Consider the following 15686-nt stretch of genomic DNA (forward strand, 5'->3'; position numbering starts at 1 on the left):
TCATTCCAGCTGGTTTAGCCATGTAAGAAGCTCTTACTGGCCACTTAATTTCTTTTAAAAATACTGAGGCAAAAATACTGAGGCTGAAATGGTTTGGAACTAAGGGACTGGGCTCTACAGTTATTGCTCTGGTGAAATCCCGGTGGCTGAAGGGTGAGTTCTGCCTTGCGTCCATCAGTGTGGCTGACAGGGGTAAAGGGAACACGAGTTAACTCATCTCTGGATATGGGTAAGGAGATGAAGGGGAAGTATAGAAACTGGCAGTTGTCACCTGTGACCTTTACTTGCTTTTATGTAGATGGCTGAAGGTGCTACAAAGAGGACTGGAGCAGGCCACATGCTCATCATACACAACACCTTTTGTTTGCAGCAGCTTTTAGACACAAAGAAAACTAATTGGCAGTCTGAGGAAAGTAGCTGGGGCACAATCCTCCAGCTCAGCTTAGGAGATCTGTTTCCACAGGCTGTTTTTTTCTGGGGTGCTCTAAAGTGTTTCTTGAATCCACAGTCGGAGAACCTCTTCTGAGGGCATCACACGCACCATCAGGTCACATTGCTCAGCTTCTTCACTGTCACACAGGATCAGCTGGCTGGGGGGCTCTGATACTTTCTGTAAAACAAATGCACTCAAACACCCTCATGCTGATGAGCTAGTCTGTCTGTCTTCTACTCTTCCCCACAAACCATTCCTCTCATCCTTTCTGCCACAACTGCCCAGAGCCCCCGGTGCTCAGGAACCCACAGCCACAAAAGGTGCTGCCTGCATTCTCACATGAACTGGACAGCAAATTTAAACTACTGATTTAAACATACTCCTCCTGAGTGAGCAAGAAGAGAGGCTGCTTTTGGTGATGGGTTTCTCCTCGCCAAGGAGTTGAGAAGCTCAGTGCTGGTACCAGGGGACACGAAGCAGCCTTGCCAGTGACGTTGCTGTTTTGCTCAGGGAGTAGCTGGTCAGGCAGGGTCCATCCCTGCCTCCCAAGCTGCTTCCCCACATGCACCCAGGGCATCTTCCCTGTTCAGGGCTCTAGGCTGGAGGCAGTGACAGCCAACTTGTGTGTGCTGCTCGTCCCCAGCAGCTCAGCTCATCACACTGGAATGAGCCAGACTTCCTGTCCGTATGTCTGCTTTTTCTGCCTGCCTCATGCTCCTGTGAATACCCAGCACCCTCAAAACCAGTAAAGCACAGTAAAAAAAGTTACCAGTGTTTCTGGGAGGACAGCAACAGGGCAGCAAGAATACTGGAAGATTTTACTTGTTTTCCAGGTAAGGAAAGGCAGGGTCAAGGCAGCCAGAGCAAAGCCAGCAGAGGAGATGAGGGCAGTAACCAGCCACACGGATCTGCCACCTAGAAACAACAGAGGCAGCAAAACTTCTCAGGGGGACTGTGAGGACAAACCACTTGTTGCAGTCAGCCTGCACCCTCCACGGCTGCTCTTCCCACCCACCCTGGTGAGATCCTTTGTGGGCATGCTCCAGGGAAGGATACCAGTGCCAGCGTAGGCAGCTGCACTTGAGTCTTCCTTTTTTTATCTCCCTCAAGGAAAAAATGGGCAGCAAATTTGCAAACAAGATAGGGGCTATCAGGTGGAAACAAAAAGAAGAGCTGTGGGCTATCCTTGGGTGGGACTACATGAGGGGAGTAGGAAGGAAGGCTGGCTCTTACCTTGTGCCCTCACACACTGTGTCTGGCTGAAGCTGCTGCTTCTGTTGATGGCCTCGACGTATGTCTGAGCTTTCACACAATAATCAGGTCCTGCCTCCATGGTGTCCAGGTGAACCACAGAGCTGACCTCTTTCACCACCTTCTGTTGCATCTGCCACAGGTCCAGGAGAGAGAGCATCAGAACACAGTGCAAGGACCTAACTGAGAACAGGAGCCTTAACATGATGCTAGCTCAGACTTTACTGGGAGAAAAGGAAGGAAATCAATAGGAGCAGGAGGTGTCAGAGAGGGCTGTGTGAATAAGAGAAGAGAGGGAGAAAAGCAGCAGACAAGGAAGCATGGTGGAGTGCAGAATGAGACCACACATGTCTGGAAGGGCAGGAGGGGATGGAAAGAAAGAGCTGTGAGTCAAAGAGGCGTAAGGAGGATGCTGGGCCATGCCAGTAGACCATGACCTACTCCCTTCATGTAAGGGCTTGATGACTGAGTAAGGTCTTGACTGATCTGAGTTTTTGCTGGGATGCTAAAATCATGCCTGTGCTAGCATGATACCATAGGAGTGCCAGAACCATGCTGAGATAGGCATGTGAGAGCTGGGCCATGACTGCTGAGCACAGAGAGGGGATGGACTGGGCTAGCGAGGAGCAAGTGAGTTTGGTGTGTGCAACTGTAACACATTTCAGCAACCCTTAAACAGCATATGAACACCAGTTCAATCAATAGGACTCCATTAACTGCTAGCAAAATGAAGTTGCGATTCCCAGTCTCCCCAGTCACGAGAGGACAGGTAACAATTAGCTAGCTTCTCCTAATTCTTGCTGTGTTGCAGATGCAAAGCCTGAGCTCGCAGCAGGCCTGATCAGCCTCCAGCATCACCGCATACAGGCACCTCCAACAAGCCAGTAGGGGTCTCCTGGCAGGGTAAGTCCTTCTCTCCATCAAAATATCTTACTGTGATCTTGAAGGCCATTAAGTCTGAAAAGACCTCAAGGACAACATCAGGTCAATGACTACCTGGGGTGTGTAACCTCTTGCAAAAACTTCAAATCAGACATGTCAAATGTGATAATTATTTAAAAAAAAAAAAAGAGTCCCAGCAAAGAACTGGACATGTATGGACCAGCAAACCTGATGCTTGTGACAGTCCAGTTGGTAGAAACTGTTCTGAAGCTTGGAACTAATGTTTAAGTGGTTAATATTATATACTGAAGAAGAGCTAACATTTCATTCATAAAATCAGACACCTTCTTTCTGAGGTGTCAGAAAGCTCATGGACAAGGTTGATCTCATTTACTTGGATTTCCAAAAGGTAGTCAAGAAGAGCTGTTTCAAAATCCTATTAAGCTAAGAGCCATGGGATAAAAAGGCATTGGCGCTCTGAGTGCACGAACGCAGCTGCAATGGCCCTGCCCAGCCCCACCTGCCCCCATCTTCCCCCTCCTGTCCATGGCCCAGGAGCTCCATTTAAGCTCAGCCCAGGACCTTCAGTTCCTGTGTGAGCTATGCTAGAGGTGTGCCTGTCTCCAGGATGGACCTTGGACGTAGCTTGTCTCCTGGATGGACCCTTATTAAGAACATTGCAGCCTTGTCCTCTGGCCCTGTCTCTGGTCCTATCTCCTTTTTGCTCCTGGCTGGGGTCCCTGTATGGACCCTGGGTCTGGCTCATCGCTTGCCTTGTCTGGGGCTGCTGATGGACCCTGTTACCAGTACCTGGTTCTGCCCACTGTGGTCAGACCCTGTGGGTCTGTGCCTTACTGGGGAGGGCACTGCTTGCACTGGGATCACCCTTGGCTCCTGGTTTTCCTGCTCGTAGTGAGCAGCCCTGCTCCTGCTGCTTCCTGATAGAAGGAAGACTTTTGTATGGTTAAATTGCTAATCCTTTCTCAGAGTGGAACGAGGTCGTGGTGAAGACCCATGCAGATCTGTGCTCACCACTGTATTACTACATTACTACAGATGGTCTAGAAGAAAAATGAAAACTGATACATGCTAGTAATACTAAAAAACCACTTCAGAATAGTAAAGATGACAGCCAACTGTGAAGAACTGCAGGAGGACCTTTTAATAAAATGACAAATGAAATTCAACACAGATTAAATGTGAAATTATGCTCCTGAGAATTTTTCCCTTTCATTTTTACACAGTCAGTGACTCAATCTTAAGCCGAGCATCCCCTGCCAGAAACAGGAACTTGGGGTTCAGGTTTCATGGAACAGTCAGCTTGGGGAAAGAAAAGAGTATGAAGACGTGGTTTGCTCTATGGTGCTAACCCATAGTGCTCCTGCACCTTGAACTGTGAAGGTTTACTCCCTGCCCACCTTGGTAAAGACAAAAAGAGCTGGAAGGGCTTCCACAGGGAACAACTAAGTAGGTTAGGAGTCCTTTGCCTGGAAAGAGACAACACAATATAAAACTATTAGAGTGGTGGGGAAAGTGAATAGGGAATAACTGTTCTCTCTCTCCTAAACCAAGATTTAGACTGCACAACAGTTAAGCTGCAGAACTCCTGACTACAGGACAGTGTACGTGCTGAGGTTTACATGGCTTGAACAAAAATTCATCGAGGGCTATTAATGATACCGGTTCTGGCTCAGGAATTTCCTGAAGCCGTCTCTCTGAAGTCTCAGAAAATAATCTAAGTGTAATTACACACAGGCCCTCTCCTTATAATCTTCCTTGGTCATCTCCATTGCCCGTTGGCAGAGAGAAGATACTGTGTTTGATGGTCCCATGGTCTGACTTTATGTGGCTGCTTTCACACTTTTATGTTCTTAGGTGCTATGGAAGCACCAAGTTCCCAGGAGAAAAAAAATAAAATTTATGTCTAGTGAAAACAGAATGACCTGAATGGAACACAAATTGTCCCTGCTTCAGTATTACCCAGGTGTAAGCACTGCCCTCAGCTAAGCAAGTTATGGCTCACTGTCACAGACAAGCTGTTTTACAAAAAACTCCTGAGAGAACTTTGTCAGCACCTCAGTGTGACACCTTAATCTTGGTCTGAGTAAACCAAATGATGTTCAGAGATGAAGGTCAGCATAAACACCTTCAGTTCCTGACTTCTGGTTTCTTTCGAAAGTTGAGGTCCCTGAGGGGATTCCTCTGATTCCTCTTCCTGGAGAAGGAAATGTGGAAAGAACAGACAAGCTCCTCCATCGGGATAAGAGCAACCCACTGGTATGTGCATAGGAATATGACACATTGACTCCAGGCAGGTCCTCCAGCCTCCCAGCAGGAGCTTGGACTGGCAAACAGGCCCTTGGACAACATCCGTATGCTTTCACTCTAAGTATGTGGGCTTTGTTATTGCCCAAAACCCGAGGGTAAAACTCACCCTACTCTCCTGGCCCTTCTTCCAATAGAGAACACAGAACTGAAAGGCAGGCCCCATGTCTTCCAGCTCCACTAGTAAATGATACCCATCTGCTATGAGCTTCATCAGAGGTGGGGTCAGGGAAGCTGCCAACACAGAGAGAGCACCATCAGAGGCAACCCTTAAAAACTGTCTTCTCTTTCCCAGCTAGAGGAGGAGAAGTTACCATCACGAGCACAGTAACATTAATCTGGAATAACAGCTGGTTGATTCAGTGGGGCAGAAACTTCCTTCTGCCCTGTCTCCCAGTATGCCTAGATATCATAGCAGACTTTGAGCAGGAAGAGGACCATGACTGGCATTGCAAACGGGAGTTTGGCAATGGCTGAGTTGCACAGAACTTGAAAGGTTTTGAACTATCTCCAGTGGAGGAAGAGCTTGGCCTGAGGGTTCCATGCGATCAACAGCAGCAGAACCAGCTGGGCAACCAGAAGTTGAGACACCAGATCAGGCCAGTTCTTCTGCTCCTGGGCATTAGCTTAGCACTAACATACAGAACAGGAGCTGTGGAACCACTGCTTCTTTGTGGGAATTTTGGCAGTTATTTAAAGGTGAAGGAAAAAGCACTATGAGCCTCAGGATAACTCTGGCAGTTCACATGAATGCTGATTTTCCTTTAGCATCTACATGGTTTTAGATAGACTTGGGCTGATGACCTGCTGTGACTTAAATTTTTGTAAATGTATCCAAGTAAATCTGTAGGCGATCTGCTTCATGCTTATTTTGATATTCAAAGCTTGGTTCGGTCTGAGGAATATTAGAGAAACAATCAGAATCAATCAAGCATGGAGGAAACTACACACTGTACATTTGTGAACTGGGAATCAGGGCAGCACGGAGATCGTATTTGCACTACTTATCTATGTCATTCTTCACCACTCTGTTGTAGCTGAAACTGGTTTCAACCTCCTTGCTTTCAAGAAAGGAAGGAGAGCAATGTATATGAACATGCAGAAGAGATGTTCTTATTAGAATTTGCTCTTATATTCAGTGAATTGCCACGAATACTGAGCAATATGAAAACATAAAATCCAACTATGTTCATGAGGAGTGTGGCACAAATGAGAGGCCTGGAAAACTACTTTATACTTTTAAATTAAAAGCTGAGAATCTACTTAACATGATGTCTCAAAATAAAAAAAAAAAAAAAAGTGATAACATCATTTGGAAGTTAAAAACAAATATTGGGCTAACGTATTAATAAATGGCCATTGCAAGATACAACTACTAACCAAACAGGAGCACTTATATTTATCTCTGTGGGGCACACTGGGTACTAACTATCTGAATTTTGATAAATGAAGAAGACTGACCAAATTGTTAGTTCGAGGAAGATCTTTTAAAAGTGTTTTCCATGTGTTATCATACTTTATGTGTACCTACACCTAAGGCTTTGACACTGGAGCTTTTTTAGACCCGAAGTACTGTGGGCTGTGCTGATGCCCTGACTGTCTATGAACCACATACGGAACCTGTGGGCTGTGCTTTGAATTCCTAAGTTCCTCTCAGACTCAGTGCCAGGTTTCCTAAGAGATGAGAAAGCAGAGTCAAGTGAAAGTGAGCAGTAAAAATGTACAAGAACTTACAGTGCCTTTTCTTTCTCCTTTAAACATTTGTCCATATTTACGTCTTCACATTGCAGCCCATTGCAAGCTGCATCCTCAGAACTTTCACAGCTTAGCAGAGGATTGTACTGAGGTCTCTAAGACATAGGACCAAGCTGTCAAATACTTCACTGTTCCATGAGAAAGTTGCTGCTTTTCTTCATGAAGAGGCTCAAGCTAAGCAATCTCCTTCCCCTATCTCTGCCTGACAGTGTGGTCTGTGGCTCAACTCTGTGCCACTGTAGCTGCTGGAAAAGGGAAGGGGTTTTCATCTAAAGCACTACATAGAAAACACTGCCACACCAAGCGACACACTCATGAACTTAGGTGGCGCTTCTGATGGTGCTGCTTTGCCCAGGTGCTCTGTATGAGTGAGGGCTGCTCACTCTGAAGTGGTAGATAACTTCCAGTGACTGATGGAAGGTTTACGATAGGGTCAGCTCTGGCTTTGGACAGGCCATTTCTTTCCTGGCTAGAAGTGATGACTGCTGCCCATCCCAGACTGAGAGTTGCACTCTAATAGTAACCTCACCAGAGGTTTTTCCACCGAGGTTTTTATTGCTGAAAGCAGTTGACTACATGGAAGAGAACAGAGGTAATGTTTCCAGAGGGACCCTGGAAATAGCATGCCAGTTTTTGGCTGCAGCACGATCCTTGGGTTGAGTTGGGCTTCAAGCTTTGCGGGAGTTGGAAGGATGTGGAGAAAATACACTGCATTGCTAAGACTGCAGCAATGCTACGGTTTCCATTTTTCTTTTCTCTTCTGAGGTTACTTCATATTTCTGACAACATGGGAGGAGGGAGTCATGTCTGGAAGAGAGTGGTATTTCCAGGAAAGCATGAGGCAGATAGAGGGTGACATGGCTGTTTTCTAGAGTAAGTGATTCCATAGGATCAGGTTCTCGGCCCTCAGAAGTGACTAGATGACACGGATTAGATGGAGCATTGTCAGCAATCCAGACTGATCCAAACTCTTTGAAATCAGGGGTGAGAGTGGCCAATGTGCCAAAAGAAATGCCTGGAGTCTTCTTACCTATCTTTGAAGCCCTTGAAATTCAAGCCCTGGTAAATTCAGTCCTGCCTCGGGAGGAACTCATGTCGAAGAACACAGCATGGCTGTCTAAGAGTGAAACATCCCAACCCAGCATGAGAGGACCTGTGCATTCACGGACTTTGTGTGATGTGCACAGGACACAAACATGGACACGAGCAATCCCGCAAGAACGAACTCTGAGAAATTAAAACAACCAATTTAGCTTAAGCCAAATAGCAGGACTCACTTGTGATGCGATTGAAGAAACCTTTCAGGGTGCCCCACTCTGATCTTCTAGCCCCAACGTCTGCCCTGACACGCAGGTTATAGGCCACAGTGGCTGAGATGTCCTCTGTAATGTTACACACTGTTGCTGTGATGAGTGAACATTCACAGATGGGAATCCAGCTCTCATTGGCGTACTCTCGTTCGTACTCCCTGAGGAGAGGAAAAGAAAGAGACAGGCAATGGTCTGATAGGAGATATATCAATGACATGGGCTAAGGCTGCTTGCTGGTTCTTTCCAGGTAAAACCAGTACTGGGATACACTGGGGCTGGAATACCAGGTGTGTGTGAAACCAGTATGGGTGTGTTTTAGATCTTATCTAGAGAAAAGCTCCCAGAGCCAGCTTGTTCATGAGCCAAATGCAGCATGATATTGTAGGAGGTGGGGATAGCCAACGCAGCATTGAGGCATCAAATCCTGCCCACTCACTTGACTTGATCATCCTTGGTAAACCAGAATTCCAAAGCCATACTGTGATACAAGTCATAGCTCAAGATGTATCAGAAACCTGCTGTAATGTATGTTAAATGTTTAAAAGATTAACACTGAATAAATCTCAAATGCTTTTTCTTTCCTCTTCCAAATAGACTGTTGTTAAACTTCCGAACTTCTGAATTCTTTGGGCAGAGGTCGTTTTCATATGTGGGCTTAATGCACACGTTGGATTACTCTGGCATCTATGAACCTGCAAACAGTCCCAGAATTGGAGCAAAAGGACCTTTTTCCCCCCTTGTGATCAAGAGGCTGGAGTATCAAAATTCTCTTATGCCTGTGAACCAAAGGGTGCTCAAGACATCCAAACAGTGCAGGATTTTAAGTCTAAGCAAACAGTGTTCAAAGAGCAAAGAAGAAGAAAAAAGAAGTTACCCCTGAAACTCCACAGAGTATCTCACAGTTTCTCCCTGGACGATCACAGGACTCCAAGCTAAGAAGTGTTTCATGTTGGTAGAAAGAATAGAGATATTCTGAGGTGCTGGCAACAAAGCATCTTCACCTAAAATTCCCAGCAAAAGAATAAAAAAGAAAGAAAGAAAAACCATACATGAATGCAGTAGAAAAAAGCTTAGAGGAATAGCGCAAACCTGTGTTTTCATCAGAAATGCGCGCTCTTCATTTCACTACTGTCACTTCAGTGTTTGGAAGTATTTTACAGAGAAGAAGACAACCAAAGAGCACATGACAGAGCAGTTAGGCTGGCACTGCTTACAGAAAGGCAATGCATGCCTTTTTCTTTGTTTCAGAGGTTTTCCTTGTATCAGTAAAACAGTGAGAAAAGGTCAAGCTTTTATAAAGCCATCCAATTCGCTTTAATGAAATCAAGTAACAGATACTCTGCTGCACTCTGTAGACTGTTCCAATGGATGTCACAGATAGAAATGTGCTATTTCTTTCTAGGCTGGGCGCTAGAATATCCTAGCTCTGACACAGCTTTTTTCATGTTGCAAGATTCTGATGATGTAAGTACTTGTAGGCTGTAATCAAAGTACCTCTTAATAGAATAAACTTATCCAATGGACTAGAAATGAAATTATTAAATTACTCTGAGATCGTCAAAGCCTGAGTATGGGATGGTAACTACAGTGCAGTTAATTTTATCCTATGGCATCTTACTGTAAAATCCTTAGCCATGCTTGGACCAGAGCACAGAAGGCAGGCTTCCCCATGCGTACATCCCGAGCTACACTATGGGATCAGACTTATCTCTCTTCTGCTACTTTCCAGTCCCAAGAAAATTACGTTCTCTCTGCTCAGCAGGGAATGGTTCCCAAGAAACCATTGGAAGGGAGGAATGGATGGAGCGGTTTCAACCACCCAGCGTAGCAGTGGTCATTCCAATGTTCTCCCAGAAACAAGGTAACTGTTCTATCACAATACATCTATGTTACCTAAAGATTATTTCCTAATTATTTTTTTTTAATTACTTCTATTTCACTTGACAAGGTCTATCTTCCATTAGTCTTTAACTGTCATTAAAAGAGGGTGTCTTCTTTTAAGCTGTGTTTACAAAGTTAACCAGTTAATGTCAGTTGTTCTACCCCAGATCAAAACCAGTTTGACAAGTCCATGAGCAATGTTTTAATGGTTTTAATTCTTCTTTTAAAGCCTTGGAACAACATCAGTCTTTTTTCTGCCCTTAGAATATTCCCTGTATTCATATCTTTATAAAATCACTGATGATGATGAGAGCCTTGATGCCAACCCTTTTGTGATTCTTTGGCATAAGTTACACAGATGACACAATGCTCGGCCACTCTTTAAACTAGAAGTCAGGTATCTATGGGATGAGAAGCCTTCTTCCTTGTCACTTATCATCGTTCAAGTCATACTGACCTTTTTTTTTTCAAAAAAAAAAAAAAAAAAAAAGTCTTTATTGACCTTCACTCTGCAGCTCAACCACCCAGTTGGTCTCTTGTATTCTCTACGCTTCTCAACATTTGGATTGTTTGCTACTACTTTTCTCTGGACTCTTGGTTCCCATGTTGATTTTGGGAGTTGACCTACCTAGGAGTGTTTATTACGTAACAGACCTCAGTTACATGATCAGACACAAGTTTTTCCACATGACTCATGCACACAGTGACGTTCCAGGTCTGAACAGGGGTGAACTACCCTGGAGTGTTTCCTAATTTTCTAAGTCCTTGACTTCAGGACTTTTGCGATACGTATTCTTTTGTATTCAACAGTACTGAACCCTATACTATTAAACTGTCTAGAAACCAAACCAAAAAACAAAAAAGAAGATATTTCTGAATTGGACTATCTACCTTTTAATGGACCAGTGATTATTTTGTATCTGGTTGATCTTCATGTCTTGGCTATGCTTAGCTTAGTACACCCAGTGATTATTTTGTATCTGGTTGAGACCAATCTTCATGTCTTGGCTATGCTTAGCTTAGTACACTGTTTTCCTGGTTTGCTGGCAAAACCAGGGAATTTTAGAATCATAGAATCGTCTAGATTGGAAGACCTTTAAGATCATCAAGTCCAATCAGTCTTCAATTGGCACAATGAGACCTGTCACCTCATGTCAACCGAACTACAAAAGTTCGTATACAGACACCAAGGTTGCTTTCTTCCTTTCATTAGGAAAAACTCTGGGCCTAATGACAGTGTATGTGTCTCTAAAAAAAGGAGTTCACTAATGTTAAGTTTCTTTTGGGTATTAACAGATTCAGGATAGGCACAAATTCTGCTACTCCTAGGCACTCTTCTCCAAGAAAAATAAGATATATAAAACCCTAGTACTCATGCGTACTATCTACAGAGCATATTTGCTGATTTTTACAGGGCCACATACCTTCTGTGGCAAAACCATCGCACAGAGCAGCTCTTTACTCAGTGCCATGGAGCGTTTGTACGTTAGTGTCGGAAAACTAAGACTCCAGCACTGCAGGTAAGACCGGGCAGGGGGGGGGGATAGTGTGGTGGACATATAGTTCACATGAATGGTGCACTGGTTTGGACATCTGCCTTCAGATGAGGGGAACAGCATCCCTAGAGAAAGCTATTCTTTACCTTTCACGATCAAAGAGTACAGAAACAGATATCTGTGTGGGCATAAGTATACTTCTCCCTCTCTCTCTGTGTAGCTGTCACATGTAAAAATTACAAGATTTTGTGCTTGTAAGGCTAAATAATGAAATAACAAATACACTAAAGAGAAACTTATGATTCAGCTTTAGTATGTCTGTACGATTGTACATACAGAGATGTTTGGAACTGCGTAGCCATGCCCTACTGGAAACACAGTGGACAGCCCTCAGGACTGAGCCCAAAAGGTGTAAAGCTGAAGCTTGAGACCTTTTCATCTGGTACACAAATTAACTGGGGTCCCTGAGCAATAAAAGCCATGGTGCATTTCCCTGCTTTCTGTCTGGGACCCAGAGCCATGCTGAAAGCTGTAGGTTGGAAGAGAGGTTCATGCTCTTCCAAAATACTGTTAATCTAGACATAGCGTATCCTGTGCCGTACCCAAACCAATGATATTCTGGGTTTCTCCAAGCCATCTGTTGCAACAGCCCACAAAGCAATTGTAAGCAAATACATGTTTAACACTGGGAAAAGAGACAATTCTAGGTTACATTAACAGGGAAAGCACTGAGTATAAACAGTGAAGTTTGTTGTTTCAGTACTAAAATACTCCATTAACTCTGGTCTATGCATTTTGAAAGGCAAAGTAACAACAATCATACAAAGTGCAGGAGAGGACTGGGCAGAGGCTGTCAGCCCAGGCTGCATATCGCTTCCATTTGGGTTTGGATTCCCAAGCAATAGGTAAATAGCCTCACAAGGAGAGCCAAACTACTGTCTTTCAAGCAGGGTACTGATTGTTACCCTAGCATCTCCAGTCATGCCAAAGAAAAGATGTGTGCAGATTTACTCTGTAAACAGAATTTTTGCCTCCTGCCCTATCAGCAGTATATTCCACTTCATTTGTTACAGAAAGAAGGGATTTCCATTTAGAATGGTGATGACTTCTCTTGTTTAACATCTTTCTCCTCTTTGTGCTAAAGAATCTACAATTAAGGAAAAAAAAATCATGATCAAGTCCAGTACATTTGTCTTACATTTCAGTTTAAAATGCCTTCAGTAAATGCTGATAAAATTCCATTGCTCTGGGATAGATTTTGATACCCTTCTTTCTCTGTGAATGTAGAACACAATAAATTCAATCGCTACTACTTCATCAGTACTTGCTGTTACTTGCTTGTTCGCTACTATCACCACTACTTACTGTTAACTGGAAGTGAACACTGCAAAAATATTAATAAAATTGCCTCTTTATTCCTAACACCCTCTGCTTTCAGGGGCTCAACAAACACAAGAAGAAACAGTAACTCCAGAATCAGCGTTGCACAGTGTTCAGAAGTGCTTTCCATCATCCGTGCTTTTTCTGGCATGCCCCTTAACATCGCTACTATCACCACTACTTACTGTTAACTGGAAGTGAACACTGCAAAAATATTAATAAAATTGCCTCTTTATTCCTAACACCCTCTGCTTTCAGGGGCTCAACAAACACAAGAAGAAACAGTAACTCCAGAATCAGCGTTGCACAGTGTTCAGAAGTGCTTTCCATCATCCGTGCTTTTTCTGGCATGCCCCTTAAAATTTTATATACAGGGCTGAGAAAACCTTCCTTACTGCTGGGCTAATAAGCGTTGTCTTTTAACTTCCAAGCATTGTACCATTTAATCTCCTTTTTCTAATCTGGAGGACAACGACGTCGCCAGCTTCTCATTTGGTCTGCCTCTCTACATTTCAGGGAATTCCAGTGAAGGGGGATCTGACGAGGGAATTCTGAACTCTAAATATCAGTGACAAGAAAATAGAATAATGTCTGTAACACCCCAAAAAGCTAAAGGAATTTCTTTGTAAGCTAAATGGTGAAAATAAAGGCCATATGTCTTTAACTCCTAGAAACATAGCACTTTAGATAGCAAGAATAAATTACGCTAAGCCATTTCTGGCTATAACTCTAATCTGAAGGCTCTGGGAACATCCCCTCCCTCATTTCCCGATTGCACGCACTGACTGCAAAAGGCAAGGCCCTAGTACTTACCCCCTCGCCTGTTTTTCTCCCCAGCACCCCGGGTACACGCCTGGGCTCCTGGGCCAGATGGGAACCACACTGTCTTCTAACCCAGTGTCTGCTCTGCAAAACCGCAGGGGCAGATTCAGCCCAGCCATAAACATTCAATCAAAGAATGTTCTTTGCTCGAAAAGGAGACTAGGAGACAATTTCATATTTCAGGTCAAGGCCAAGCGAATAGGGGACGAGGTATAAGTTATCCCAACTTCCTCTCCTACCGTCACAGCGTAGAAGACAAAATGGGATGAGTATGTGGCTGAGCAAGGCTGGCAGTCGCTACACACACAGGCAACAAGGTTCCTGCGTGGAAGCATCACACAGCTAGCCAGGCCTTAAAGAAAAATACAGTAAAAATAACCCCAAATTTCTTTAAAGAATAGTTGCCCAGCTTTGTCATCTTCTAAAACCCCATTTGTCATCATTTCCCTATTCCACCGAATAAACTTTCCGAGCATATGCAACTTGATGCTGACTCAGTGGTTTCCACACCTAGCAACTAAAAACTATAAATAATGATGCCAAGTGTTTTGCTGGGCAAGGAAGCTATAATATTTTTTTTTTTTCTGAGGCAGAGAACAAAACGGAGCAAGGCACAACCTGAATTCGGGAGCTAAGATGGCGCATTCAGAAGGACAGAACTGAGCAAAAGCCAAGGACGCGGGCAAGGCGCGTTTGCTTTCTAGGGGCCTGACCCTCGCAAAGCACTGAAGTGCAGTCAAGAGATCTGAGGCCAAACTGCTTCGAGATGTGTTTGGAACCTAGCATTTACATGGAGAAGGAGATTACAGATTGCACAACCTCCCCCCAGGGTAAAGGAGACCCCCAGTGAACATTTTTGAGCTGGTAGTTAAGACCTCACACCCCTCCTCTCCGCCCCTGCGCCCGCTCCGCAGGCAGGGCATCCCCTGTGCTCAGAGATCAGCATTAAAAGAGGACTTGAAAGTTCAGCTTTTCACAGAACAGCAAAAGAGCAGAGACCAATACAGTACCACTGAGTTAATTTCCTTCAAACTGAAATTCCCTTTTAGAATTCAGACCTGACTCGCAGAACATAGAATTTACAGATTGTCTTTTTCATTTGCTTGTTCTAGCATTAATTTTAGACAAAGACTTAAAATTCAAGACCACCTGACCTCATACTATTCGGCTTAAGTTTTGTAGAGGCACGTTTAACAAAAGGACAAAAGACATTTTGTATTTCTTACAACCCCTTCGTCTTCTGACTTGAGGCTACTGAAGATATTTTAGCCATTTACCTGTGAGGTTTGGTGCAATCAGAGTGCAGATGAAGAAGCTGATGAGCTTTCGTGACATTTTGGTCATACTTGTCACCTTTTCCCGCTTTCATACCCTGTTGCGCAGCTCAGAAATTTCCCTTCCTAGACGGGGAGCCCTAGCTGAGCCAGCCATGGCGCGAGCGAAGTGGAGACTCCAGGGGAATATTGCAAACACCGATTCTCTGCCTGTCTGCGCCAATGCCAAAGACATACATACATTGTTTGTAAGGGTGTAGTTACAAGGAGTGCCCGGATAATCTGACGCCAGCATTTTTTACAGGTCTGTGCAACTGCTCAGCTAGATGGCATAACCCTATTCCACTTAGTTAGCAATTATAGGTATTAAACAAAGACATTATAAGGAGGAAACAGGGTTCATTGGGTATTTCCATGTAGTTTATATAGCTGTAAATGATCTTTTTTTCTGCTCAGCCTCCAAACTAGATAAATCCTGACATTTCCAAGCACCAGGGACGTTCCCCAGTATTACCAAGGCATGCCTGCAACCACAGACCTTGCACAAAGGACTTGATGGACTGTGTGCCTCTGGGCTGGCAGAAGGGAGTTGTGTGCTCCAATTTATCTTCAAAGACTATTTTTTATGGCAGCCGTGTTGGGTGTGTGCTGAGGAGGACATTCTGTTTGCAGATCCGATTTGGTGCAGGCACATGTATCCCGAGGTTTTTCCATCTTCCAAGGTCCATTGCTCTCTATCTCACCTCTTGGGCAAAGGTAGGATCTTTGGGTGGATGCAGCTCTGAGACCTTCTCAGAAACCCAAAGGGCCTGCTGGCTCCGAGGCTGCAGCAGCAGCTACCTTTACGCCTGTGAGGCTTCAGAGGCCGAGGGAAAGA

General features: G+C 44.3%; 1 protein-coding gene across 1 annotated transcript; it reads right to left on the minus strand.

The window, feature by feature from the left end:
* Window positions 1–484: 484 nt before the first annotated feature.
* IL20RB (interleukin 20 receptor subunit beta) lies at window positions 485–14879 on the minus strand. The gene is made up of 7 exons (XM_035889150.1): window positions 14815–14879; window positions 8831–8968; window positions 7924–8114; window positions 5001–5125; window positions 1667–1817; window positions 1203–1348; window positions 485–610 (listed from the first exon to the last, which is right to left on the minus strand). Exons 1-7 carry the CDS (start codon window positions 14877–14879, stop codon window positions 485–487), a joined length of 942 nt encoding a protein of 313 aa, XP_035745043.1.
* Between the last annotated feature and the right edge of the window lie 807 nt (window positions 14880–15686).

The sequence above is a fragment of the Egretta garzetta genome, unplaced genomic scaffold, assembly GCF_000687185.1.
Source record: "Egretta garzetta isolate BGI_Z169 unplaced genomic scaffold, ASM68718v1 scaffold42, whole genome shotgun sequence".
NCBI lineage: Eukaryota > Metazoa > Chordata > Aves > Pelecaniformes > Ardeidae > Egretta > Egretta garzetta.